The sequence below is a fragment of the Erpetoichthys calabaricus genome, chromosome 2, assembly GCF_900747795.2.
Source record: "Erpetoichthys calabaricus chromosome 2, fErpCal1.3, whole genome shotgun sequence".
Lineage (NCBI taxonomy): Eukaryota > Metazoa > Chordata > Cladistia > Polypteriformes > Polypteridae > Erpetoichthys > Erpetoichthys calabaricus.
Genome location: NC_041395.2, coordinates 35,157,097 through 35,183,710, shown reverse-complemented (window position 1 = coordinate 35,183,710; position 26,614 = coordinate 35,157,097). Strand labels below are relative to the sequence as shown.

The following is a 26,614-nucleotide window of genomic DNA, read 5'->3' as shown; positions in this document are numbered from 1 at the left end:
CTACTCAGACTATGATGGAGAGCAGCTCTGGAGCTTTGTTGATATAGTGTAGGAGAAATATTGAACCATTTTAATGTTCTTGTACTGCAGCAATCAGGTTGTGTTTAATGTAAACACTGACTACAGATTTGTTTGTACTGTTCTTGTCTTTGGTGTTTGAACCAGAAACCAAACAGCAGCCAAACTCTATTTTATAAAAGATTCATAAAGTCAGGAGATAGCACCTTGGTCCAATTTTATTTTGATTTTATGAAGTTATACATAAGACGGTACAACACCCTAGTGCTACATGAAGTTAGAGTGAAACTTAAAAGAAGCAAATTACAAATAATTACCGATTTAAAATGAACAATATAACTTTGCTGTATATTTTTCCAATTAACTTCAAATAATATTTAAAAGTTTTGCTTTGATGTGATTAACAAACACGGAGTATTCGTGAGGTTTGCTGTCTAACCACTGACTTCCTATAATTCTGTTTCCGCTTCCTTGCAACTACTTACATGAATATTCATAAAGTTATGTTAACATTCCTTTGAATAAGGATTAACCAGCTGAAACACCTCAAGATGATCAGGTTTAATGCCATAGGCTGGTTGTTATTCAAACATATGATTGTAATTATTTTGGACAATTAATCCTTGTTAATTAAGTAACATTGGATAACCATGTCAGCCAAATATGCATTAATAATTCAGTTGTCTTGATAATGCATCATGTGTCTTAAGATTGTTAATCTTTAATCATGGAGTACTTACATGTTCACCCAAAAGCTTGCATGATCAAATTTGCCTTACACTTTGTGTGATGTTATAAAGAAAAGCAAAGCACTGACACCAAAACTGTGCCGTCGTCATTATTATGAGACCTCTGTTATGCGTAACTAAAGTCAGATTAATTTTATTAATGCTAGAGGAATGAAAGATACATGTTTACCTAACAACTGCATTAATGTTTAAACTGTTGTGTGGCCATAATTCTCTAGAAGATACCTTCCATAACATTTAAATTGCTCAAGGTCGGTATTAGGTCATATATCGCCTGAAACTGAGGCAATTTTGTTCTGAAAATTGATGGTTGCAGAATAAGGAACAAATTAAAGTTTGATAGCATTCATGTTTAATTTTCTGCTTGTGGTGTAAAGTGTTTTAATATTTAGACTTTGAAAGGTATGGCATTTCTTCCTATTTAGGCACTAAATTAAATTTTATACAAAATAATGTACAGTATTGTATCTTTTAAAGTGTACTTATACCCACTTAGAAAATATCACATCACTATCTTAAAGTTTTTAAGTATGATACTCCAGCATGGATAGGTAATACTTTAATATTACTATGTATTTGTTCCTGTTATGACAAATAAAGCTAATAACATGTCAGTAAACTATTGTAATCTTTCAACTTGGAAATTCTGTTGTGTAGATCGCATTCCCAGAAGGTAATCATTTCTTTCAGATGTTTGTGACATTAATACTAATACTGAAGAGCATTCTATTTGGAAGAAGATTAATCCCAGTTCCTTTGTCTAAACTCCTTATAAACAATTAGTATTATAAATATTTTGATTATTCTTTTTTTTTTTCTGGCCTGTGGTAAACCTTAATATCATTTGGCTTAAAGGACACATAGGCTTAGGCCACTCAGTTGATTACTTTTGTGTTTACCTGGAATTTAAAATAACTGAACTAATGGTTGTTAATATTGTACAGCTTTCACAATCCAAGAGTTTCAAACACTTGGAACAAGTGTCTGAGGAGATGCCTGCTTATGAAATTTGGGAAAAAGTTGAAGAAGATGAAGAAGAGTCATTTCTGACATTCTCTGATCAAGAAGAATCTGGTCAGATGGAAGCAAAACTTATAGATAAAAAGGTGATGTATCTCTACAATCCGAATTACAAAAGTTATTTTATCTGTTTATATCCAAAATAAAGCTAATCTGATATTGTTAATTATACCCATTTTGGAATAATCCAAATGTAATAATAAGAAGCGAAAGAGGGCTTTCCCAACAGTATATGTGTATGTAATACAAATACAGTACATTTCAAAACCAAAGTCACCAAAATATTTGTATACATAAATTTATCGCCCTATGTAACATGTCTTACAAAATACACAGACGATACTCCATCCTAGACATTGTGCCAGAGTACACTCAAAAAATAACCTTTTATCCTAATAATAAAAAAATGGTATATGTATGTACAGTATAGGATTGCAAAACAGATTGTTTAATAATAAATATCTCACAGAATCTATACTGAATGAGAATATGGCAGCTCTTCAGGAGTTGTAGTTGTACATTGACTTCTGAAGGCTTTAATGCTTTTGCATTTATTTATATTCAGTAGATAACGTAACACTCAGTGAAGAGCCACAGATATTTAAGTGCTTGCATGATTAGTTTCTTCTGTTTTATTTTTATTTAATTTGTTCAGGCAGTAAGGGTACAGCTACATAGTTTTGATTTTACTGTATTTGCATCTGAAAAATGATGTTTGGCACAGAATAAGGAAAGAATAGATCTAAATGCATTTGCAATATGGAATAAAATAATTTGTTGATACTCTTGAACAATAGTTAGTGTTCCAACCTGTGAAATCCTGTTTATTTTCATTTTTGGGCAATTTAAAATAAATATCATTGCTATGGGAATATATTTACTGAGTGAAACGTGTGCTTAGCCACACTGTGAGATAATTTTCATCTGGGACCAATGATTTCAGAGCTGAGGAGGAAGCCAAGAAATATGTCACTATTCAAATTTTGTGGTCACATATATGACAAAGTGACTTCAGATATTCACTAATGTCGATTGCTATAAATAATATTTATTTCAGTTTATTCTTAGAAATACTTCCACTTATGATCCCTGCAAGCTATACAGTCATCAAAAATATAGTGTTAAATTAAAGAAGTGCATCATAAGTAGCAAAACATCATGTTGAAACAAACAGAAACATTGTGCATTATGTGATGGTGTATAAAATACACCTCAATCAGAGCTGCAATAGGTACAAGGTAGAACTGCTGAAAATGGAGGGATGGCAATGGGACATGGGTGTTGGACCAAAGGTTCCCAAAACACTAGAGAGCAGCAGGTAGACCTGCTAGTATATACACGGTCCCCTTTAACCCATAGTAACAAACTCGTTAGTTGAGAGGTTCCTTCGCCCTTTAACAGATAGATGGGATCTAGAATTACAGCAACATCTAGGGTTGCTAGAAAAATTGCTTGGAGAAAGTCTTGAAAACTCACTGATTTCTGATTCTGTAAGTGGTTTCTGGTGGGGCTTAATGTATCTTCTTGTCAAACGGCTGGTGAGAATTTAGGGTGTTGTGTTGCTTTTGGGATGAGTATTTTAGGCACCCCATCTGACAGAAGGGACTATGCCTATAAGCAAGTGCCTGACAGGCCAACAGTTTTGTTGTTTTTCTTTTATTTGAGAACTTTTTTTGAGTAGAAGATATCTGAAAATTAGTCCATTGTATATTGTGATTAAATTATGTGTTTGTATGTGTAATTTTGTTGTAAAAATAAAATTTACATATTTCTAATGCCAATACCAATAAATATTATAAAATGGGCAGAAATGAATTAATTGACAGTCATGATTTTTATTGTGTCAGAATCTGTCTGTGCATTGATTTGTAACCAATCCTGTATTTTGTACAGATCTTTGAAAAGTACAAAACTATTGACTTGTTACTCTCGTATTCATTGCTAGACTTATTATATAAGCTGTGTTCATGTTTAGCCTTGTAATTTTCTCCTTCATCATACTCCTCTGCTTCTGTTTCTAGCTCCTTTGTTCCTTTTTCTTTTACCTCACAGCCTCCTTCCTCTTAACTCCTCATCCTCGAGGAGTTGGTTTTAAGCCCTCTGCTGTATACTCTGCTGACCTATGACTGCATACCTCACTATCTGAAAAATCACATAGTGAAATTTGCAGATGACACAGGGGTGGTAGGACTTGTTACTCATAATGATCAGTCAGCATACAGGATGGAAGTGGCTAAGCTGGAGGCTTAATGTAAGGATGATAGCCTTAGCATCAGTGTCAGAAAAACTAAGGAAATGATTGTGGACTTTCGATGGATTGGTACTCCTCCTCCTCTCCCCCTTTACATTAATGGAGAAGCAGTTGAAATTGTCACCTTCTTCAAATACCTGCCAATGCATGTTACAAGTGACCTCTCTTGGACCTACAATACAACTTGTCTCGTAAAGAAAGCCCACTGACGCCTCTACTTTTTGAGAAGGCTGAAGTGAGCTGGGCTGTGCCCTTCTATTCTGACCTCCTTTTACAAGTGTGTGGTAGATGGCATCCTCGCCTCCTGTATTACAATGTGGTACAGCAGCTGCTTGGCCACAGACAGGAGAGCACTGCTACAAGTGGTTAAGTCTGCACAGCGGATCATCGGCAGCAGCATACCCAGTATCGAGGACATTTACACCATCAGGTGCAAAAGTAAACCCTCTTTCATTATGGAAGAAGTCACTCATCCTGCACATGAACATGAGATTGCACAGCTTATAGGCTGGCACTAGCAGATTGAGGAACAACTTCTTCTTGGATGCTAGACTAATGAATACATCATCACTAAATCTGAATGTACAATCTGTGTGACCTTGCAGTCTTATCTACTAAATTTGCTGCTAACTTTTTTACTTGCTACTAATTATAGGACATAGTGAAATAATATTTCTTTTACCTATAGTTATCTTACTAATGTATGAATGTTATTTCATTCTATTTTATTGTGTTATCTCTGATACCTTTATCACAAAGCTTTGAGGGTTAAAGAGCTACTTATGGGATACTTTTTATTATGAAGTTGTTTTTTTTTTAATGGAGTTATTGTGGCCACTGTTTAATTACTGAGACCTGAGTACCTAATTTTGTTTCTGCGTATAGATGTTGGAATGACAATACAGATCCTTGATGTGCCCCCTCCCTCTCTTGTTCTCTCATCTTCATGTACTTCTATAATGTATAGTGCAATATACTGTATAACATATTCAATTTTATTGTTTATTAATATAACTTTTAATTAGTGTTTTCAGAATCAGATTCCATTATACTTTATTAATCCCAAAGGAAATTACATTATTCAGGACAGTGTGAAATAGAACCTGAGCCTAACTGGTAGAATCCATTATAGTTTAATTACTAACCTATTCCATCTTCATAATTTTGTATTCAATATATTGTATGTAACTTGTACATTTTTCCATTCATATTTGTACACTTTTAGGTACCAGAAAAACTCACTGTAAATATAATTTTAATGTACAGCTTTTCCTGTAGGTAAATTTATTAATAAATGTTTTAATTTCACAGATTCTGTTTTTGACTAGAATATATGGCTCTCTGGTTAAACTCGACAGTGACTTTGATGAACTGGAACCACTGGCCACAGAAATTGCAGAGAATGATCCAGAATTTATTCTTAAGGTAACATTTTACAAGTTTAAGACTTGTTGTGCATCTACATGTGTGTGTGTGTGTGTGTGTGTGTGTGTGTGTGTATGTATGTATGTATATATATATATATATATATATATATATATATATATATATATATATATATATATATATATATATATATATAGTATAATATAATATATACAGTGATCCCTCCTGGGTTGCATTCCAGAACACCCCACGAAAGGGTGTACTGCAAAGTAAAAGCCATATGTTCATATGGTTATTTTTATATATTTTAAGCCCTTATAAACTCTCCCACACTCATATAAACATTTCCTGCACAGTTATACAGTATGGACCCTTTATATTCTTGGATATTAGGTAAGATTCGTTGAAATTATGTATGTAAACAATCTGTTTATATACAGTAAAACCTAAATGTTATTTTAAAGATATCAAGCGTCTCCGATATCACATATGTTACAGCCATTACGATAGACAGGCCACCAGCAATAAATACGTACAGTGCAAGAAAAAATGTATACAGTAAAATGTGTGTACAGTTACACTAAATGTACGTACATGTACTAAGTACGTAGAAAATTAGTTATGGATACTCACCAACAATGACACGATGACTTGTCCGATAACGATGAGTTTAAATTTACTGCACAACAAAGGAGAGCGTTACAGGGGATGTTCTTCTTCCGGCAGTCTTCAATCCAAATCCCTAAAGCAGATTCCATCTAGACTGCTGCCTTATTACGTCCACTTACAACTCGTTTTGCGCCCTGGTTAAAGGATACTGCGGCCGTAGTGAATCTTGTATTCTTATATTCTTCTCCTCCTTTTTAATATAACGAACCATGGACTCATTGATGCCGTAATGGGATCCTACAGCGGCGTAGCTGTTCCCGTCCATCAACATATCTAAAACTTTTACCTTTTCGGCAATCATTAGCATCTTCCGTTGGCACTTGGGCATGGCCCCTGAAGCAGTAGCAGGAGCAGATCGTTTTGGAGCCAAAACAAAGTGCTTGACTATGCACAAATATAAACACAACAGAGCACAAAAGTTAACTCTTTACATAGCGTAACGTTGATGGTGAATAAGTGAGACAAGATTTCCTTGTTAACTCAAAGCGGATTCGAATTCTGCGCTCCGTCGCTGAGCCAATCAGCACCCAGGAACTTAACCGCGTGCTCTGATTGGGTAGCTTCTCAGCCATCCGCTAATAGTGTTCCTTGTATGAAATCAATTGGGCAAACCAACTGAGGAAGCATGCACCAAAAATAAAAAGATCGATTGTCCGCAGAAATCCACGAAGCAGTGAAAAATCTGTGATATATATTTAGATATGCTTACATATAAAATCTGCAATAGAGTGAAGCCACAAAAGTCGAAGCGCGATATAGCGAGGGATTACTGTAGATATATAGATATATACTGTATAGAGATGTATAGATGTATATAATAGTGTCACTCCTGGGTCACAGAATTGCACAGAAAACAGAAGAGGTTGAAGAGACAGGAATTTTATTCAAACACTGCAAACAAACATTTGTCTCTTTTAAAAGGTTTTAAACGTGCTCCTTGACAGGATAGAGTTAACACTTCCATCTCTCAATTAAAAGTATGCACAGGTATCTTCTTCTTCGAAGGAGTATGTGTCAGGAGCAGGAATAATCTGAGTGAGAGAGGGAGAAGCAAAACAATCAATTCCAAACTGACAGAAGCCCGTACAAGCTTTTTAAGTAAGCGGAGTACCGTGCGAGAGGCATATTATGCGACAGAGCCGCCAGAAAGGTAAGGTAGTCTGTCAACATTTTTCAGGGGTTTTCCCAGCAGCGTCTGTATTCTCTGGAGGTGCGATCAGCTCCCCAGCTCACAATAGATATAGATATATGTGTATATATTAGCTGCCTTCCCCAGATTAAGTGAACAGGTGTGCTCCCTTTCCGTCATCTCTCTTAGGAAGCCTAAGCCCAGGGTAGCGAATGGGTGACAAACATGTTATGCAGCAAGCCTGTTAACTTGCATTTGAAGCAGCAACAGCAGACAACCAACTTCTGCCTATTTTAACAAAGTTTTTAGTGCACAATGCAGTTGGGGGTTGCTGGGGTCTCACTATATATGTTTATATATGTGTGTGTGTGTGTGTGTGTGTGTACAGGGTCAGTCAAAATTATGTTAACATTTGAATGGCGGAAACAATTTATTCACAAAACATACTTCATATGTACTAGATGATTTACAGGAATGTCTCAACCTGTTCGCCGTCATGTTCAACACACAAAAACCAGTGAGCAACAGTACCATTTGGAGTTTTTCATCACAGCCTTGGTGGATACCATGGGGGCCTCCAGGGGATGCTGCAGGGACTGCTACTTTCCCTTTAACCTGGAAGTACGTCAGTCACAGCGACAGAGGAAATGACGTACTTCCGGGATGAAGAAGGAGAGTTTTTCATCTGACCCGGAAGTGCTGGATAATCACATGGACTGAGGGATCAGAAGCACTTCCGGGTCAAGGACTATAAAGGACTGTGAGAGATCCCAGACGGGCAAGCTGAGTCTGGAGGAAGGGTGGCAATTCGTCTGGGAGTGGAGGATTGATTATTGTATTGAGAAATGATTATTTATTTATTTACTTATTGTGGAGTGGAGGATGCTTGGTGTACATTATTATTATAAAATAAATAATAGTTGGACTTTTATCTGGTGTCTGAAGAGGGGGTGCTGTCGACCCTCAGACACCAATCTGTCACTATAAATGTATATATAATATATATGATATTCAGGACAAATAAAGTCTCATCTCAGTCTTCTTCAGTTGGATGTCAGGAAAGCATTAAGGATTGAGAGCTTATTTTAGGAGTGTGCTATAGAGTCCCCAAAGCAGATGGTAATTCCAATATGTATCTTTTTAACAATATTAAAAAGACAAGTTTACGGGAGGATATTATTGTCTTGGGGGACTTTAAGCACCCAAATATTAACAATGCTAACCATGCAAATAGTGAAGTACAAGAGCAGGTGCTTTTAGATGTAATCAGTGACTCTTTTTTAACACAGTATGTTAAAGCACCAGCAGAGAGCGAAGCTTATCTAGATTTAGTATTTTGTAATAACAAAATTGAGGGTGTAGAGGTGATTGAACTACTAGGGTCAAGTGACATTAATATTCTACAGCTCTCAATGTTTCGGAAGAGTGCAAATGCAAAAACCAAAACTGTTAAGTTTAACTTTGGTAGGGCAAATTTTGTACAGATGAGGCAAAGTCTAATAGTGATAAACTGGATTAAGCTTTTCAGTGTGGAGACAGACGAGGAATGGTGGGACAGGTTTAAAACATTTTATATACAATGCAGGATAGGTACATCCCAAAATTTTGTTAATAAATAAATAAATTTGGTAGTGTAAATGTGGCTGCAAAGAAAAAAACAGTTGTATAAGGCAGTGGTCCCCAACCTTTTTGACAGCAAGGATCACTTTACTAGAAGCAAATTTTTCCAGGGACTGGGTTGGGGATTTGAGGATTCGGGGCGGGTTCGTTGGACAGTTTTATACACAATTTACATTACATTTCTATTATTATTAAGTTATAATATTGAATAGAAATTATACAACTTACCATAATGCAGAATCAGTGGGAGCCCTGAGGTTGTGTTCCTGCAACCAGACGATCCCATTTGGAGACGATGGAAGACAGTAACACACAAAATGTGTTGCTTATGTTCAGTCTACTCCATAATCTCGTTTTGGTTGCCGTCACTGCAGAAAACACTGCCTTACAAAGATAGGAAGTTGGAAATGGAAGCAGACGTTTCAGTGCTTTTGTGGCAACCTCAGGATATTCCGCCTTGACTTTAATCCAAAACGTATGGAGGTTTGAAATTGAAGAGCTCAGTTCCAAAATCAGCTAAGTACAAAAGATACATTTTGGAGATAAATAGGAAAATCTGGGTCCGTAAGCAAATTTTGAAACTAAATCCCTAAAACTATAGCGCTACACTGTTGCAGTTAGCAGGTTTTGAAGCTCAAACATATTTTCGGCGCATGACCAACTGCATGAAAAGTCACAATCACGTGTTCACTAAATTTTACCAAAAGGTGTAATTAGCAGGTTTTGGAACTCACATCTTCAATTGTCTTAAACTAACTTTTAAGGCCACCATCATTTGCAACCTCAAGCAGCTGATCCTCTTCAAGCACAGGCAAAGTTGATTCACCTGGCTTATTCACAAATGGGTCACAGATCCATTCCTTCCCATTTCGGGGGTCTTTTGTGGTTGGGAATAATGCTCATACTCTATTGAAAGCTGAGATAGGTTGATCATACACCAGCTGGGAGAAAGAAGGCCCTGGCTTGGTATCTTTAACAACCTCTGCTAACGTTTGAAACATATCAAAAATCCCAATATTCACTTGTCGCCCCATAAGTCATGTTTGGCTTTGAATGCAGCACTTTTTCTGCCAACTTGAACAACGGGTATCTTCTGCTTCTGCCTCACGTGCTACTGCTCCACCGCTGCCTCAGATTTTCCTCCTCAGGCTCCTCCAGCACTCCTCCAGCCTGGCTGGATACTAAGTCTACAGAGTGGGTAAAGGTGGGGTGCCCGAGCACCTGAATTTCAGAACTCTTTTGGGATCCCCCCCACCCAACGGAAACATCACGCTGAAGTGCATCCCGAAGCCCGATTGCTTCACAGTAGGGCTGTGAGCCTGCTTTTGCCTCTTCAACAGATAAACAGTCTTAAACAGACATGGTGCTTACACTTCGGGATGCTCTTTGGCGTGTTGTCCCGTTGACAGAGGTCCCAAGAGAGTTTAGAAACCTCACATTTTCTTGAATAAGTGCCGCATTAATAGGAATGTTTCTTGAACGAGCATCACTGAACCACATAAAAACTGTCTTCAAATGCAGCAGTTCGCATACGTTTGCAACCCAAGATTTTTCTTCTTTTTTTGCATATAATAAAGACATATGCATTGCATTTGTCATTCCAACAGATTGCACATCACAAACATTAACACTGTTATCGCTTTTTAATGTCTGCCGTTTCTATAGGAGGGTGACAGTGAGTTAAATTCCAATGGATGATTTTCAAATGTTGACAAGCAATAAGCAAAAGGTATCACTGAAAACCACAGAAAACAAAAACAGCAAAAAAAACAGTACGAGGAAAGTTCGAAGAAAGAAATTTTTTTGTACAATGTTTCTGTTTGGGAATCGTTGTGCAAATGTGCACAACTGAGCTGCGACCACAGATCTAACTGCTCTGTGGATGATTCATTCAAGCATTTCAAGGTCACTTTGTTGTAATGAAAGTATCTGCTGAATGTACTTCGTAGTAACGAGATTTCTATGGACTCGTGTCATATGGGGAAACTGTCGGGACCATAAAAATACTTTGTTGTAATGCTCTTTCACCTCTGTCTCTCTCCTCTCTCTGCACCGCTGCAAAGCCCCGCCTGCCAAGCGTTCTGAAAAGTGTGAGGGAGTCTCTGTTGCCGGCAGTTCTCTCGCGGCCCGGCTGTCAGACGTCTGGCCGCGGACGGGGGGTTGGGGACCCCTGGTATAAGGCATATAAGACTGATAACTCTAATGCTAACTGCAGGGCACATGAGAGCATGATGGCAACCATTAAGAAGAATATTAGGGAAACTGAAAGGTAGTTAGAAAAGGTGAAGTGTATCGGGAGTAGTAAGGAGGATTTAAAATACACAGACAGTGATATAGCAAATACTCAAAATTTGCATTTTTCTGAACTCTTCAGATATGAGGAAATGGATAACCTCCCAGCGGTAACATGGACTACTAAGGACGAACAGAGTGATTTGGAAATTGCAGAGTGAGAAGTACAGCTCAGATTAAACAAATCACCAGGGCTAGATAACGTTTATTCTTGAGTGGTTAAGGAGGTTAGTGAGTACAAATATAATCACTTTGATGCATATTTTTAGGAAGTCACTGCACACTGGAGAAATTCTGAAGGACTAGAAAATGGCAAATATTATCCTGCTTTAAAAGAGGGAGAAATGACAGATCCAAGTAACTATAGGCCAGTAAGGTTAACAAGCATCACAGATAAAATAATGGAAAGAATTATTAAGAAAAAGATTGAATGGCACATAGCAAGAACAGGATTGTTATTGAACTGTCAGCATGGTTCAGAAAAGGGAGGTTGTGTTTTACTAACATGCTGGAATTCCATGAGGAAGCAACAAAAGGATTCAATCAAAGGGGTGCATATGATATTATTTATCTTGACTTTCAGAAAGCATTTGATAAGCTACTACATGAGAGATGGGAGTTCAGGGTGTAGTGTGTAGATGGGTGCAGAATTGGCTAAAACACAGGAAGCAGAAGGTTTCGCATGAAATAACCCTATCAGAACTGAGATGATGTTAGGAGCGGTGTCCGTCAGAAGTCAGTGCTAGGGCCTCTGCTATTTGTAATATATAAAAATGATTTGTATAGGAATATAAATATCAAGCTGGTAAAGTTTGCAGACAGGCTTGGTAAGATTTGTTGAGGTGAAAATTAATATAAGTAAATGTAAAGTATTACATGTAGGAAGTTAAAACTGTTAGAGTTGAATACATAATGGGAGGACTGAAAATTGAAAGTACTGCTTACAAGAAAGATTTAGGAGTCATAGTAGTCTTGTCACTATCAACTTCCAGACTGTTTACAGAAGCCATTAAAATGACTAACAGAATGTTGGGTTATACAGCATGATTTGTAGGTTGCAAGTCAAAGGAGGTTGCTATTCTTAAGCTTTATAAATAATGGTGAGGCCTTGTCTGGAGTACTGTGTGCAGTTTTGGTCTCTGGGCTCCAAAAAAACAAGCACTAGAAAAAGTCCAGAGAAAAATGACTAAGCTGATTGCAGTACTGCAGGGCTTGTGTTATGAGGAAAGATTAAAAGAGTTTAACCTTTTCAGTTTAAGCAAAAGGAGATTAAAATGTGACATGATTAAAGTTTTTAAAATGATGAAGAAAATTAGTACAGTGGATCGAGACTGTTAGTTCAGCAAGAACATGGTGACACAGAAACTTGTTAAAGTTAAATTTCACACAAACATTAGGAAGGTTTTCTTCACACAGAAAACTATAGACACATGGTATAAGCAACAAAGCAGTGTGGTAGACAGTAAAATTTTGGGGACCTTTAAAACTTGACGTGATGTTGTTTTGGAGGAATTATGTGGCTAGGACTGACAAGCTTTGGTGGGCTGAATGGCCTGCTCATGTCTAAATTAATTTCCAGTGTTCCAATGTTCTAATAACATTTTTGGAAGATGTACCTACAAGAGACTTAAAAATAGTGTTGACATCTTAAGTTAAAATTTTGGCTGCAATGGGCCATGATGGATAGTTAGGTCATAGTAGTGCCTAATGTCGGAAAAATACTGAATTTTTATAATTTGTTGAAAATGCAGCAGTGAGGTGTATTTAGTGTAATGTAAATATTGAGTGTGTTTTTTTCAGTAATGAATCACAGATCCATGCTAAACAAAATAATTTCTTCATCATTTAATTTCTAGATAATTTGCTTGTATTTTTTAATTTCATGATAACAAAGATCCTGTAACTTACCTGGTGAGATTTCAAGCATCAGGAGAAGTGAGCTGGTTTGACAGAGGGTCACAATAGCCGCTGTTTCAGCTGGCAGAATCATATTACACACAATCTGCTGTCATACAAATGCCTTTGCTGCTGTTTCACCTACTTGTTTTGGGAGTCTCTTTTGCTGTCAGTAGTAGAAGAAAATACACAAAAGCTAAAAATTGAGCTAACCCCTCTCAAGTTAAATTTAAACATTAAATGTATCCGTGGGCGGCACAGTGGCGGCACTGCTGCCTTGCAGGAAGGAGACCTGGGTTCGCTTCCCGGGTCCTCCCTGTGTGGAGTTTGCATGTTCTCCTCATGTCTGCGTGGGTTTCCTCCGGGTGCTCTGGTTTCCTCCCATGGTCCAAAGATGTGCAGGTTAGGTGCATTGGCGATCCTAAATTGTCCCTCCTATGTGTTTGGTGTGTGGGTGTGTGTGTGTGTGTGTGTGTGTGTGTGTGTGTGTGTGTGTGTGTGTGTGTGTACCCTGCAGTGGGCTGGCGCCATACCTGGGGTTTGTTCTTGCCTTGCGCCCTGTGTTGGCTGGGATTGGCACCAGCAGACCCCCGTGACCCTTTATTATGATATAGCAGGTTGGATAATGGATGGATGGATGTATCCGGAATTGAAGTTGCATCTACAAATAAATTTCTTTAACAGTAGATTTTCTTAATGAGCTAGGAAAATTATTTTTGATGTCTTACGTTTGTTTATTGAAAAAAATTGGTATGCAATATAATTCTATAATGTTTAGAACAAATTGTCGTTTTTTTGTTTTGTTTCGTTTTTTCTCTTTTTACAGTGTATACCTCAGGTGCCTCCTGCTTGGGCACAGGTTAAGGAATACAATTCATTTATGGCCTACTGTATATTTAACTATTTTGAAAAACTCGGGTGTTTGTCAGAGAAAAGGAATTATCAGCAAATACAAACGCAAAATCCTCTACATCTTGTTTAATTACAGTTTTTTGTTTTTATTTTCCAGGCTGCACTTTACACAAGACAAGAACTGAACATTCCGTTGATAGCAAATTACCTGATTGCATTTGCAGCCAAACTACATTCTACTCGTCCACATCTGCGTAGATACTTCAGTGCTACAGTGCAACTTCCTTCTGACTGGGTAGAAGTTAAAAGGCTATATTGCAAAGTATGTGGGAACTCTGTTTTCTACTGTAAAATGACAGCAAATCACTCCTGGTTTATGTACCTGCCTACATTGTTAGTAATAATAATTTATTTTTAAGAATTCATCCTGAAAATGTGTTGTAGATTTACTATATTTTATCATTACTGTCTATAACCGAAGAAATGTTCACAAAAGTAATAAATAAAACAATAACGTAGAAAAATAATAATATAGATTTCCTTTCTGATGTGACTTACTCTGTTAACAATATGTATTAACTTTCCATATCAGCAAACTTCAGAAGGGAATTAATATGAACAGTAATTTTTTTTGTCATTCTTTTAAAGCTGATATTTTCCTCTTCTGATCATGTATTAAGAAAGCGTCTTTAAAATTATGGTGATGTATGACCTGGTTCTGTTGCAGTCCGACAAGGAATCCAATCCTTAGATTTCCTCTCTTTAGGAGAGCACTTATCACCAGTGTTATGAAACATTAGTTTTAACAGAAACTTAGTTACATTACTCAGTACTTAACAAAAAAAGTATCTAAACGTGTTACATAGATATTGTAAAATGTAATATATTACAAAGAGTTCACTACTTTTTGTGTTTTTCTTCTTTTGTATGAAAGCTGCACATTTCACTGGACCCGAAGTTAATATATGTACCTTCATGAAACTGACCAGAAGCACAGCCAAATTTGATCACTTTCTTTTGATTTATAAATACTGCAGTGCCCTTCGGTCTGGACCTGAGATGGACATACTCCTCATGTGTCCAAGACCTGTCTGAGTGGGTGGGAATACCTGTAGAAGCCGACCATAAAAAGCATGTCCCTCAGTACCACAGAGGGGGTTGCAGACACAGCATTTCCTAGCTTGTGTCGCTTATTGGCTTCTTGTCTTACACCCAGTGCTGCTGTGAAGATCACTGGCTTCCTATAACCGTAAAGCCTTGTTTATATTAATAACTGTCAGCGAGAAAAACACATTTTTACTTATGGCAGCCTGTTTGAATGGCACGTTGATATTCTCCTAATCAATTGGTGACAATGTTTTGGTCAATGTTAAAATACCTGACAGTGTCACAACAGAGGAAGTGAAACTGTGCTAATGGAAGAAGAGTTGTGCCTGCTGTTAATGGCTTTAAGGTGAAAACAACAAGACGGTAGAATGTCAGGCCCATTAATCAAAAGCGGTAAAAGGAAAGCGAGTATAATATTCACTTGAGTGGTGTGACCCTACATGATGAACAGATACACATAAAATGTTTTTGCATGTCTGTTTTGCATTTTAATGACCTCTTGTGTCATATTCAGCACTTTATTCATCATTCTGGCACCCATGTGTTCAAGCTTCTATATGAAATACACCATTTAGGATACACAGTCCTGCGTGTGCATTGCTGTTAAGAAAAAATTCTATTTGAAATGTGTGGTAAAAATATAGTATACAGGTGCTGGTCATAAAATTAGAATATCATAACAAAGTTGATTTATTTCAGTAATTCCATTCAAAAAGTGAAACTTGTATATTAGATACATCAGTCTGTGTGTAATGAATGAATTTCAAATGTTTATTTCTTTTAATGTTGATGATTATAACTGACAACTAATGAAAGTCCCAAATTCAGTATCTCGGAAAATTAGAATATCAATTAAGACCAATGCAAAAAAAGGATTTTTAGAAATGTTGGCCAACTGAAAGGTTGAACATGAAAAGTATGAGCATGTACAGCACTCAATATTTAGTTGGGGCTCCTTTGGCCTGGATTACTACAGCAATGCGGTGTGGCATGGAGTCGATCAGTCTGTGGCACTGCTCAGGTGTTATGAGAGCCCATGTTGCTCTGATAGTGGCCTTCAGCTCTTCTGAATTGTTCGGTCTGGCGTATTGCATCTTCCTCTTCACAATACCCCATAGATTTTCTATGGGGTTAAGGTCAGGCGAGTTTGCTGGCCAATCAAGAACAGGGATACCATGGTCCTTAAACCAGGTACTGGTAGCTTTGGCACTGTGTGCAGGTGCTAGGTCCTGTTGGAAAATGAAATCTGCATCTCCATAAAGTTCGTCAGCAGCAGGAAGCATGAAGTGCTCCAAAACTTCCTGGTAGACGGCTGCGTTGACCTTGGACCTCAGAAAACACAATGGACCAACACCAGCAGATGACATGGCACCCCAAACCATCACTGACTGTGGAAACTTTACACTGGACCTCACGTAACGTGGATTCTGTGCCTCTCCTCTCTTCCTCCAGACTCTGGGATCTTGATTTCCAAAGGAAATGCAAAATTTACTTTCATCAGAGAACATAACTTTGGACCACTCAGCAGCAGTCCAGTCCTTTTTGCCTTTAGCCCAGGCGAGACACTTCTGACGCTGTCTCTTGTTCAAGAGTGGCTTGACACAAGGAATACGACAGCTGAAACCCACATCTTGCATACGTCTGTGCTGGTGGTTCTTGAAGCACTGACTCCAGCTGCAGTCCACTCTTTGTGAATCTCCCCCACATTTTTGAATGGGTTTTGTTTCACAATCCTCTCCAGGGTGCGGTTATCCCTATTGCTTGTACACTTTTTTCTACCACATCTTGTCCTTCCCTTCGCCTCTCTATTAATGTGCTTGGACACAGAGCTCTGTGAACAGCCAGCCTCTTTAGCAATGACCTTTTGTGTCTTGCCCTCCTTGTGCAAGGTGTCAATGGTTGTCTTTTGGACAACTGTCAAGTTAGCAGTCTTCCCCATGATTGTATAGCCTACAGAACTCGACTGAGAGACCATTTAAAGGCTTTTGCAGGTGTTTTGAGTTAATTAGCTGATTAGAGTGTGGCACCAGGTGTCTTCAATATTGAACCTTTCACAATATTCTAATTTTCCGAGATACTGAATTTGGGACTTTCATTAGTTGTCAGTTATAATCATCAAAATTAAAAGAAATAAACATTTGATTAAACATCAGTCTGTGTGTAATGAATGAATCTAATATAGAAGTTTCACTTTTTGAATGGAATTACTGAAATAAATCAACTTTGTCATGATATTCTAATTTTATAACCAGTACCTGTATACGACGGGACAGGAGGTATGTTTCCAAATCTGATGTATCATTTGCCGTGTGGCTCTTGTAACTAGTCCAGGCAATTTCTTAGTGAAAAAGTCATTACTTTTACAAAATATATTTTTATCTTTGTTTTGGAGTGGCAGGAATAATCTTCCATAGAGCCTGTATTTATACTTTAAATAAATAAGTGCTGTGTTGTGTGACTTGTTACTTTAAAAAGTAATTGAACTATATAATGTGCATTATTTTTAACGTGTTTCTCCCAACACTGCTTACAACATGTCAAGTTATTGTAAACATTACAGTGGCAACAGGTGTTTCAGACATAACCCATTGGTAGAAGACCCAGGGCTGACTCAGGGCAGGTTGAAAAAATAATTAATAATTAATTGAATCAGTCAGTCAGATGTGCAGCCTGTTAACTGTCAGGCCATTAGCTGAACACCCACTCTTATGGCATTGAAATTCTAAGTATGGAGGGGAAACCTGTTGTCACAGCTGAGATAATGTATATCCTGTTAATGAAGGTTTTTTAGTTTAAACTCTTAACTGTTCTACAAAGAGATGGAAACAGCAGACCACACTGGCATAAAGTAAGGGACATGAAGATGAAACTAAATGGACAGACAAGTTAAAACGTGGAAGGACAACTTTGATCATCAAAAACTGAAGTCAGAATATATGTTCAAAAAGTTGCTAACCATAAATCTGTAAGAAAAAGTGATTCTAGTATGATGCTGGTGATATCATTTATCATGACTTCCTAGATACGCAACTCTAGCAATGAGCATTTGCACCTTCACAACCAACTCACAAAATGGTAGCTCTTGTCAAAAAAAAATGGTGTCATGTAAGCACCAAAAAATAACTATAAATTATAATTACTAGTCATTAAGCTGAATTTATTTTTAAAATACTCCATTGTGGTATGGATCCAATCAAGAGGTGTGGAAGTGAGAGGGAACAAGTGCTTCTTTTAAGTCCCATTTTTTACTCATTTTGTTTCCCCACACGCCACCTGTTAGATGTTTGTGTACCACACAGTTTGAGGACTGCTGCTCTCATTTATACCTGCGTTTATATACAAGTCGTTTTATTTAATAAATGGAAAAATGGGCTAAATGCGATTAAAGAAAAATAATGTGTTATACTTTTTAAATTAATTGCATGAGTTAATGCTTTTACTTCGACAGCCCTTATTGAAACACAATCTGTCATTATATTTTATGGTATAATATGACTAGAATCTAAATTTTAAAAGCAATTTTTTTTTACCTTTTCTGTTACTGATTTGTCAAGAGAGTCTCCAGTTTGCTTTTTTAATTAGTTTGTTAGAGATGTAAATTTAATTTTTTGCTTCTGCTCATATTTAACTGTTACTACTACTATGTTTGTTATCTACAGTCAAATATACCTTCTTGTCTGAAGAAAGCGTTGACTGAAAAATTCAAAGAATTCAGTGAATCACAGTTATCCAAGTACTGTCAACGATATAAACGAAAGAAGTCCCGTGAAGACAGTGAATATGAGGTAGGAAATTTTTAATTTTACACTGTAGATGATATTTGTGCCATGTAATGACTCTGACCCTCAATAATTATATCACACATTAAAAATGCTTAATATTGGTGTGTCTAAAAAACTATCTAAAGAAAAATAAATACAGCATTTTCATCTTATGAAACTGATTAAGTTAAAAATTATATGATGCTGGGTGTACTAGAGCCTAATAGATGCATATTTGCACTAACTTATGACAGATAGTTGAACATAAAGCATGTAAGTAGAAAGACAAATGCACTGCACATCATGCATTGCTGTGTTTTCCTTTATAAGACTGCTATATCTGTGGCTAAGTAGTCATGTTTATAGAACTGTATTAAGGGGTAAATTTGGATTTTTATAGAAGCTCATTAAATAAATAAATAAAATACACACAACAACAACTATGGTCTGAACACACAATAGAATTACTTAAAAGAGAGAAAAATAAAATGAAAGAAACTTCTGACTTGCAGTTATTGTCACAGTGAGGCATCATTCAGGCATGTTGCTGTTGGCATAAAGGAGCCACAGTTATGTTTCTAGACACACTTTGTAGCGCTGCCACATAAAGATAATGTTTTCTGCTGTCGATCGGTTGTTGGGGGGGGGGGGACAGTCTTCCAACTGGGGCACCGCTGTCAATCTCTGAGGTGGAACTTCCGGTTTGTTCGAGGAGTAATTTGCATAAAGCGCGTCGTTTTAAAGAGAGAAGGGAGGAGAGAGGAGGAAGGAAAAGAAAAGCATCGGATAACAGTAAAGGCAGATCAGCTTCTGCTCTGGCCATGGGAAAAGCCTAGGAGCTCCTATCAGTCTTGTCAGAAGGTGGATGGTCTTCTCTTTAGTACCTGGGAATCGATCGTTCTGCTATTACCTACAGACTCGGGTGAGCTATCAAAACAGACTTACTTTACTTTAATCATGGCGCAAGTCTGACTGTATTTTATGACGAAGAGGAGATTGGATATATAGTCCGCTATTTTCAGGACTCCTCATCAGCTCGACGGCCGTTACGGGAGTATTACAGTGGACTATCGGCGGATCTATTTATTATCTCTGAATACTGTTGATGTGTAGATACATGTATATGTGTGTGGCGCTGCAAATTAAGGGTTACTTAGGTTCGGGCGGGGTGGTCCATGTGTAAGGGATTGTTTTTCTATTTGTTGTTTATTTGATGGACTGCATTGATATTAAGGGATTGTTTTTATTAGAATAAAGGCTATACGGGAAATTTATTAAGGTGTGATATTGGCCTATCCTTTTAACATCTGCCTTAAGCTAGGTCAGAATAGTGGTAGCAATAATCTCAGGCTAGTGCTCGAGACGAATTGTTATAACTTGTACTGAATAATTTGTTTTTTAATAGGTAATATTTAAATCTTCTCTATATGTATAGTTGATTAGCATTTTAGCTTTTTTGTTTGAATGTATCTTAATTTTGGGCTATGCCTTTTTGCCCTTTCATTGTTTCCCCTACATTATGGCTAATGGATTTTTTTGCATTCTTGGTTTTATATATCTGTATATATATATATATATATATATATTAATATATATATATATGTATATACAGTAGTATGTATATGTGTTCATGACATTCGTTGTCTGAATCACAATCTGATTGTATGGGTGGTTGCCTACCAGGTAACGCTTGTGGTTGGTCTGCAAGTTGACAAACATCCGCCACGGTGCCCTCTTTCAGTTGCGAGAAGCAGATCATAGAATGGTTGAATAGTTTTACTGTCAAATAATGCAAAGAGTATGCGACATGTGTTTCGCCCTAATTCAGATCTCAATCCAATAGAGCACTTTTCAGATGTGGGGGAATGGGAGAGTCACATCATGAATGTGCAGCCCACAAATTAGCAATAACTGTGTGATGCTATCATGTTAATATAGACCTTGTTGGATGTATTCCACGAAGAATTATGGCAGTTTTGAAGGCAAAAGGGTATCCAACCCAGTACTAGCAAGGTGTGCCTAATAAAGTGGACCGTGTGTGGGAAAAGGCACTGCACATCACACCAAAAAAACAGCATATGGTACTCGCCAACTTCATATAATTGAAGGAAGGATGAATAGAGAAATGTACCGGGACATTCTTGATAAGAATCTGCTGCCATCTACCAGGATGCTGAAGATGAAACAAGGATGAACATTTCAGCAAGACAATGATCCCAAACACACACCCAAGGAAACTCTCAGTTGGTTTTAGAGAAAGAAAATAAAGCTGCTAGAATGGCCCAGTTAATCACATGACTTGAATCCAATTGAAAATCTATGGAAAGAACTGAAGATCAGAGTTCATGGAAGAGGCACCCAGAACATTCAAGATTTCAAGACCGTTTGTGTGGAAGAATGGGCCAAAATCACACCTGAGCAATGCATGCAACTAGTTTCTCGATACAGGAGGTGTCTTGAAGCTGTCATTACCAACAAAGGCTTTTCTACTAAGTTTTAAATAAATTTCAGTAAGCATGTTCAATACTTATTCCCTGTGTCATTCCACTTCATTACACATGACTTAATTTATGGACTTATTTGTTTTGGTTTCTTTGTATGTGTAGAGTACTTGGGTTGTTACTGACATCTGGTGAAAATTTCATGTCAATAGCCCCATTAGAAATGTATTCACTGAGAAAAATGTTGACGTGTTCAATACAGGCAGTCCCCGGGTTACGTACGAGATAGGGACTGTAGGTTTGTTCTTATGTTGAATTTGTATGTAAGTCGGAACAAGTACATTATTTTAATAAATGCTATTGTTAACCAACTGTAACCAATTGCTCTGCCAATGAATGACGAAGTTTTACCTCTCTCTGACCTTTTTATTATTTCTACTTTATTTTCCATGGTGATGGTTTTTCTCTTCTTTACTTTATCACCAGCACTTGCATCAGATTTGTGTTTCAGAGACATTGTTGAAGGGTGAAGACAAAAGGTTAGGATGAGCTCTTCTCCACAGCACTGTACATGCTATCACAGCAGGAAGACACCCCTTGTCAGCACATCTGGTGTACTGACGAGAGACAACTTTCTACTATGTACGTAACAGTATAAGCAGATTTGCTATTGAGAATGAATGGGGGCAGGGGTTCACCACCTGCCCACCACACAGTCACCTCCACTTTCATACAGTATGCTGCCTGCAGCATCAGCCCACCGAGAGCGAACAGGGTACGGCCAAAGGTGGATAGTGAATCGCCCACCACTGCCCCCATTCAACAGGCACTCGCCCAAGGCACACTACAGTGCTGCCTCCTGCCGCCCCATTCACCCTCAATAGCCTCCGTTCAGCCACAACCGGGTTTTTGCTTGCAGCATCACCAGCCGCCCATAGGGAACGAACAGGGCAGCTGTTCAAGAGACACTGCAAGTCTGTCTGGGGGAATGAATGAAACACCCCCCCCCTCTGCCCCATCCAGCCTCCGTCCAGTCAGGAGCACTAGCTGCGGCGGTGTGGTGGGCAAGCAGCGAACTGCCCCCCTCCGCCCCATTAAGCCTCCGTCATGTACATGAACGCTTGCCGTGCACCCATCTGCCCATTGAGAATGAATGGGGTGAGGCACCCACCGCCCCATTCATCAACCGGAGCCGCTCGAGGGACACTACACTGCGCGAGCAGCGAAACCGCCCCCTCCAGTTACCGCTTGCAGCGTCCCCAGGCCAGAGATGACAGTGTGGCAGTTACTGAGGAGCCTACGTCACGTCCCCCTGACAGATAAAGGAGCAGCTGCGGCCCCGTTCGTAACTCGTGTGTCAGATGTCTGTAACTTGGGGACTACCTGTACTTAATTTTCCCTCTGTCTGAGTGTGTGTGTGTATATATACAGTATAATATAATTTACTGAAGGACGGCACGTGGCAGATGTTAGCCAACTTGCTGACCAACCACAAACGTTACCTGGTAGGTAACCACCCATACAATCAGATTGTGATTCAGACTACGAATGCCGTGAATGTAATTACCCCGATCTACAGGCTGTCAAATGAACGAACCACACGCCGTGGCGCAACGTTAGGGGCTTCGCCTCTAGCGCAGACGTCCGAGGTTCGATTCCCGTAAGGGAGTGCAGTGAGTGTGTACGCCTGATGAGCCCAGAATTAGGGCGAAACACGTGTCGTGTACTCTTTGCATTATTTGACAGTAAACTATTTCAACCATTCTATGATCTGCTTCTCGCAACTGAAAGAGGGCACGTGGCGAATGATAGCAGACTTGCTGACCAACCACAAGTGTTACCTGGTAGGTAACCACCCATACAATCAGATTGTGATTCAGACTATGAATGTCGTGAATATAACAATATATATATATATATATATATATATATATATATATATATATACAGTAATCCCTCCTCCATCGTGGGGGTTGCGTTCCAGAGCCACCCGCGAAATAAGAAAATCCGCGAAGTAGAAACCATATGTTTATATGGTTATTTTTTATATTGTCATGCTTGGGTCACAGATTTGCGCAGAAACACAGGAGGTTGTAGAGAGACAGGAACGTTATTCAAACACTGCAAACAAACATTTGTCTCTTTTTCAAAAGTTTAAACTGTGCTCCATGACAAGACAGAGATGACAGTTCCGTCTCACAATTAAAAGAATGCAAACATATCTTCCTCTTCAAAGGAGTGCGTGTCAGGAGCAGATAATCTCACATAGATAGAGAAAAGGAAACAAATCAATTGGGCTGTTAAGTATGCGAAGCACCGCGGCACAAAGCTGTTGAAGGCGGCAGCTCACACCCCCTCCGTCAGGAGTAGACAAAGAGAGAGAGAGAGAGAGAGAGAGAGATTGTAAAACAAACTCTGTCTCTCTCTATCAAAAATCAATACGTGCCCTTCGAGCTTTTAAGTATGCGAAGCACTGTGCAGCATGTTGTTTCAGGAAGCAGCTGCACAAAAGAGCAACGTGAAGATAATCTTTGAGCATTTTTAGACGAGCGTCCGTATCGTGTAGGTGTGCGAACAGCAGCACCCCCCACCCCCCTATGTCAGGATGAGAGTAAGTCAGCACAAGACAGAGAGAAAAGTAAGTTGGGTAGCTTCTCAGCCATCTGCCAATAGCGTCCCTTGTATGAAATCAACTGGGCAAACCAACTGAGGAAGCATGTACCAGAAATTAAAAGACCCATTGTCCACAGAAATCCGCGAACCAGCAAAAAATCCGCGATATATATTTAAATATGCTTACATATAAAATCCGCGATGGAGTGAAGCCGCGAAAGGCGAAGCGCGATACAGCGAGGGATTACTATATATACATAAATATATATATAATTTATATAATATATATAATTTGTAAATATAATATATATTATCTATACTAATTAATAAAAGGCAAAGCCCTCACTGACTCACTGACTGACTGACTGACTGACTCACTCACTCATCACTAATTCTCCAACTTCCCGTGTAGGTGGAAGGCTGAAATTTGGCAATCTCATTCCTTACAGCTTACTTACAAAAGTTAGTCAGGTTTCATTTCGAAATTCTATGCGTAATGGTCATAACTGGAACCTGTTTTTTGTCCATATACTGTAATGGAGGAGGCAGAGTCACGTGTCGCGTCATCACGCCTCCTACGTAATCACGTGAACTAAAAACAAGGAAGAGATTTACAGCACGAGTCAAACGCGGCAACGAAGGTAAATGACATTAATTTTTGAGTGTCTTTTAATACTGTGTAAGCATACATATTAACACATGTGCAATTAAACGTGTGCATTTACGGGGTGATTTCTCAGGCTTAAAAGCTCGCCTTTTGTCAAACGTGGGAACAAAGGTAAATGACGTTGTTGAGTGTCTTTTAATACTGTGTAAGCATACATATTAACACATGTGCAATTAAACGTGTGCATTTACGGGGTGATTTCTCAGGCTTAAAAGCTCGCCTTTTATTAAAAAGGTAAATGCAAGCTGTTTTCATTCTGAAGGGCACAAACCACGTTAGATTTCAGATGTTAAACGCGCAAAAATGTCGGTACACCAGATAAATAAGCGCAACATATTATCAGTTGTATTGTATGCTTACAATACATGTAGAAATGTGTTAATCGTTAACTAATATTATGGGATGGTGTTTTTTGACTCGTGCCTTGATTTAAACGATTGCATTTCTTGGTGGGTTTGCGTAGCTTATTGTCAATATCTTTACACCTCTTTTTAAGACTTAATTGAAAAAGGTTTTCTTTTCTTCTTAATTAAAAGTTAAAAGCAATACTTCACCGCTGCGAAGCCCCTCTAGCGCTGACGTCCGAGGTTCGATTACCGTAAGCGAGTGCAGTGAGTGTGTACACCTGATGAGCCAAGAATAAGGGGGAAAGACGTGTCGCGTACTCTTTGCATTATTTGACAGTAAACTATTTTCAACCATTCTATGATCTGCTTCTCACAACTGAAGGCACCGTGCCTGATGTTACCTCACTTGCTGTCCAACCATAAGCGTTACCTGGTAAGTAACCAGCCACTCACTTCACTCCCTTACGGGAATCGAACCTCGGACGTCAGCGCTACAGGCGAAGCCCCTAAAATTGCGCCACGACGTGTGGTTCGTTTATTTGACAACATGTAGATCGGGGTAATTACATTCACGTCATTCGTAGTCTGATTCACAGTCTGATTGTATGGGTGGTTACCTACCAGGTAACGCTTAAAGTTGGCCAGCAAGTGAGGTAACATCAGCCACGGTGCCTTCAGTTGTGATCACTCGAGTGAAGACAGCTTCACAAAAAAACAGATCCTTAACAAACTGTTATTAGTATATTTTCCCTCAGTTTAAAAAGGTTTTCTTTTCTTCTTAATAAAAATTTAAAAGCGGTACTTCGCCGGTGCGAAGCGTGTGGATTTGACTGACTGGCACATATAGACATATTCATGAGTGCAGGTACTTCGGAAAGAAAGCACCGTGTAAACCTAAACTTTAAATTAAGTTCATAGACTTACAAAAGGTTGCCATTGATTTGAGGCAAGATTGCTTTTCTCCTGTACAACTATACGTTGCATTCTCAAGAGTGTGCTTGCACGGCTTCGGATATAGATATATATATATATATATATGTATGTATATGTCTATATATATATATATCCATATTACTAACCGAGAATGCTAAACTGGATGATGGACGCAGGCACATCCGGCAATGGGCCGTAGCAGCAAAAAGACGTACTGCGCAGGCGCAAAAAGAAACCGCGAGGGTCGGCTGAGGAGCCGAGAAAGGCGGATAGAAGAGGGCGACTGAGGGGCCGCGAGAGGCGGACAAGACCACAGAAAAAAGGAGTGAGCACAGGAAAAATTGAGAAATGAGGCGCAAAGAGCACCGAAAAAAGGAAACGGCACATAAAAAAGCATTCAAACGCAAGCAAAGCACGAAACACATTGCACACGAAACTAGACCCAAAAAAAAAAAAAAAAAAAAAAAAAAAAAAGCGGCTCGCGCACAACAGCAAGGCACCCCCCCCCTACAGGCACCGGACGGGACACACACCAAGAGGGGGATTCAACAAGCCCATGGAACACAAAAAAAAGAACACAAAACCACCCCACAGACCCTACAAGCAAGGGACGGGACACACACAAAGAGGGGGATTCGACAAGACACAGGAACACAAAAAGAAAGAAGACGCTCGCGCGACAACAATCCTCAACCCCCCCCCCCCCCCCACACACACACACACACACACATCCATAAGAAGTGACACCCAAAGCCACATATTCTAAAGTGAACATCAACACCTTCACACTAGACAGCATTGGTGGATCTCCTTACAATAAAGCACTATTAACCGTTCAACTGCAGAAAAAGAAACATATTAAC

General features: G+C 38.6%; 1 protein-coding gene across 1 annotated transcript in view; it reads left to right on the top strand.

Moving 5' to 3' along the window:
- The window catches only part of LOC114645749 (telomerase-associated protein 1), a 168,993-nt gene that overhangs the window by 18,534 nt on the left and 123,845 nt on the right, over positions 1-26,614 (top strand). The window contains exons 3-6 of the mRNA XM_051923152.1: positions 1,712-1,873; positions 5,350-5,463; positions 14,040-14,204; positions 18,649-18,774. Coding sequence (XP_051779112.1) covers positions 1,712-1,873; positions 5,350-5,463; positions 14,040-14,204; positions 18,649-18,774 — 567 coding nt within the window. The remainder of the gene's footprint in view (positions 1-1,711; positions 1,874-5,349; positions 5,464-14,039; positions 14,205-18,648; positions 18,775-26,614) is intronic.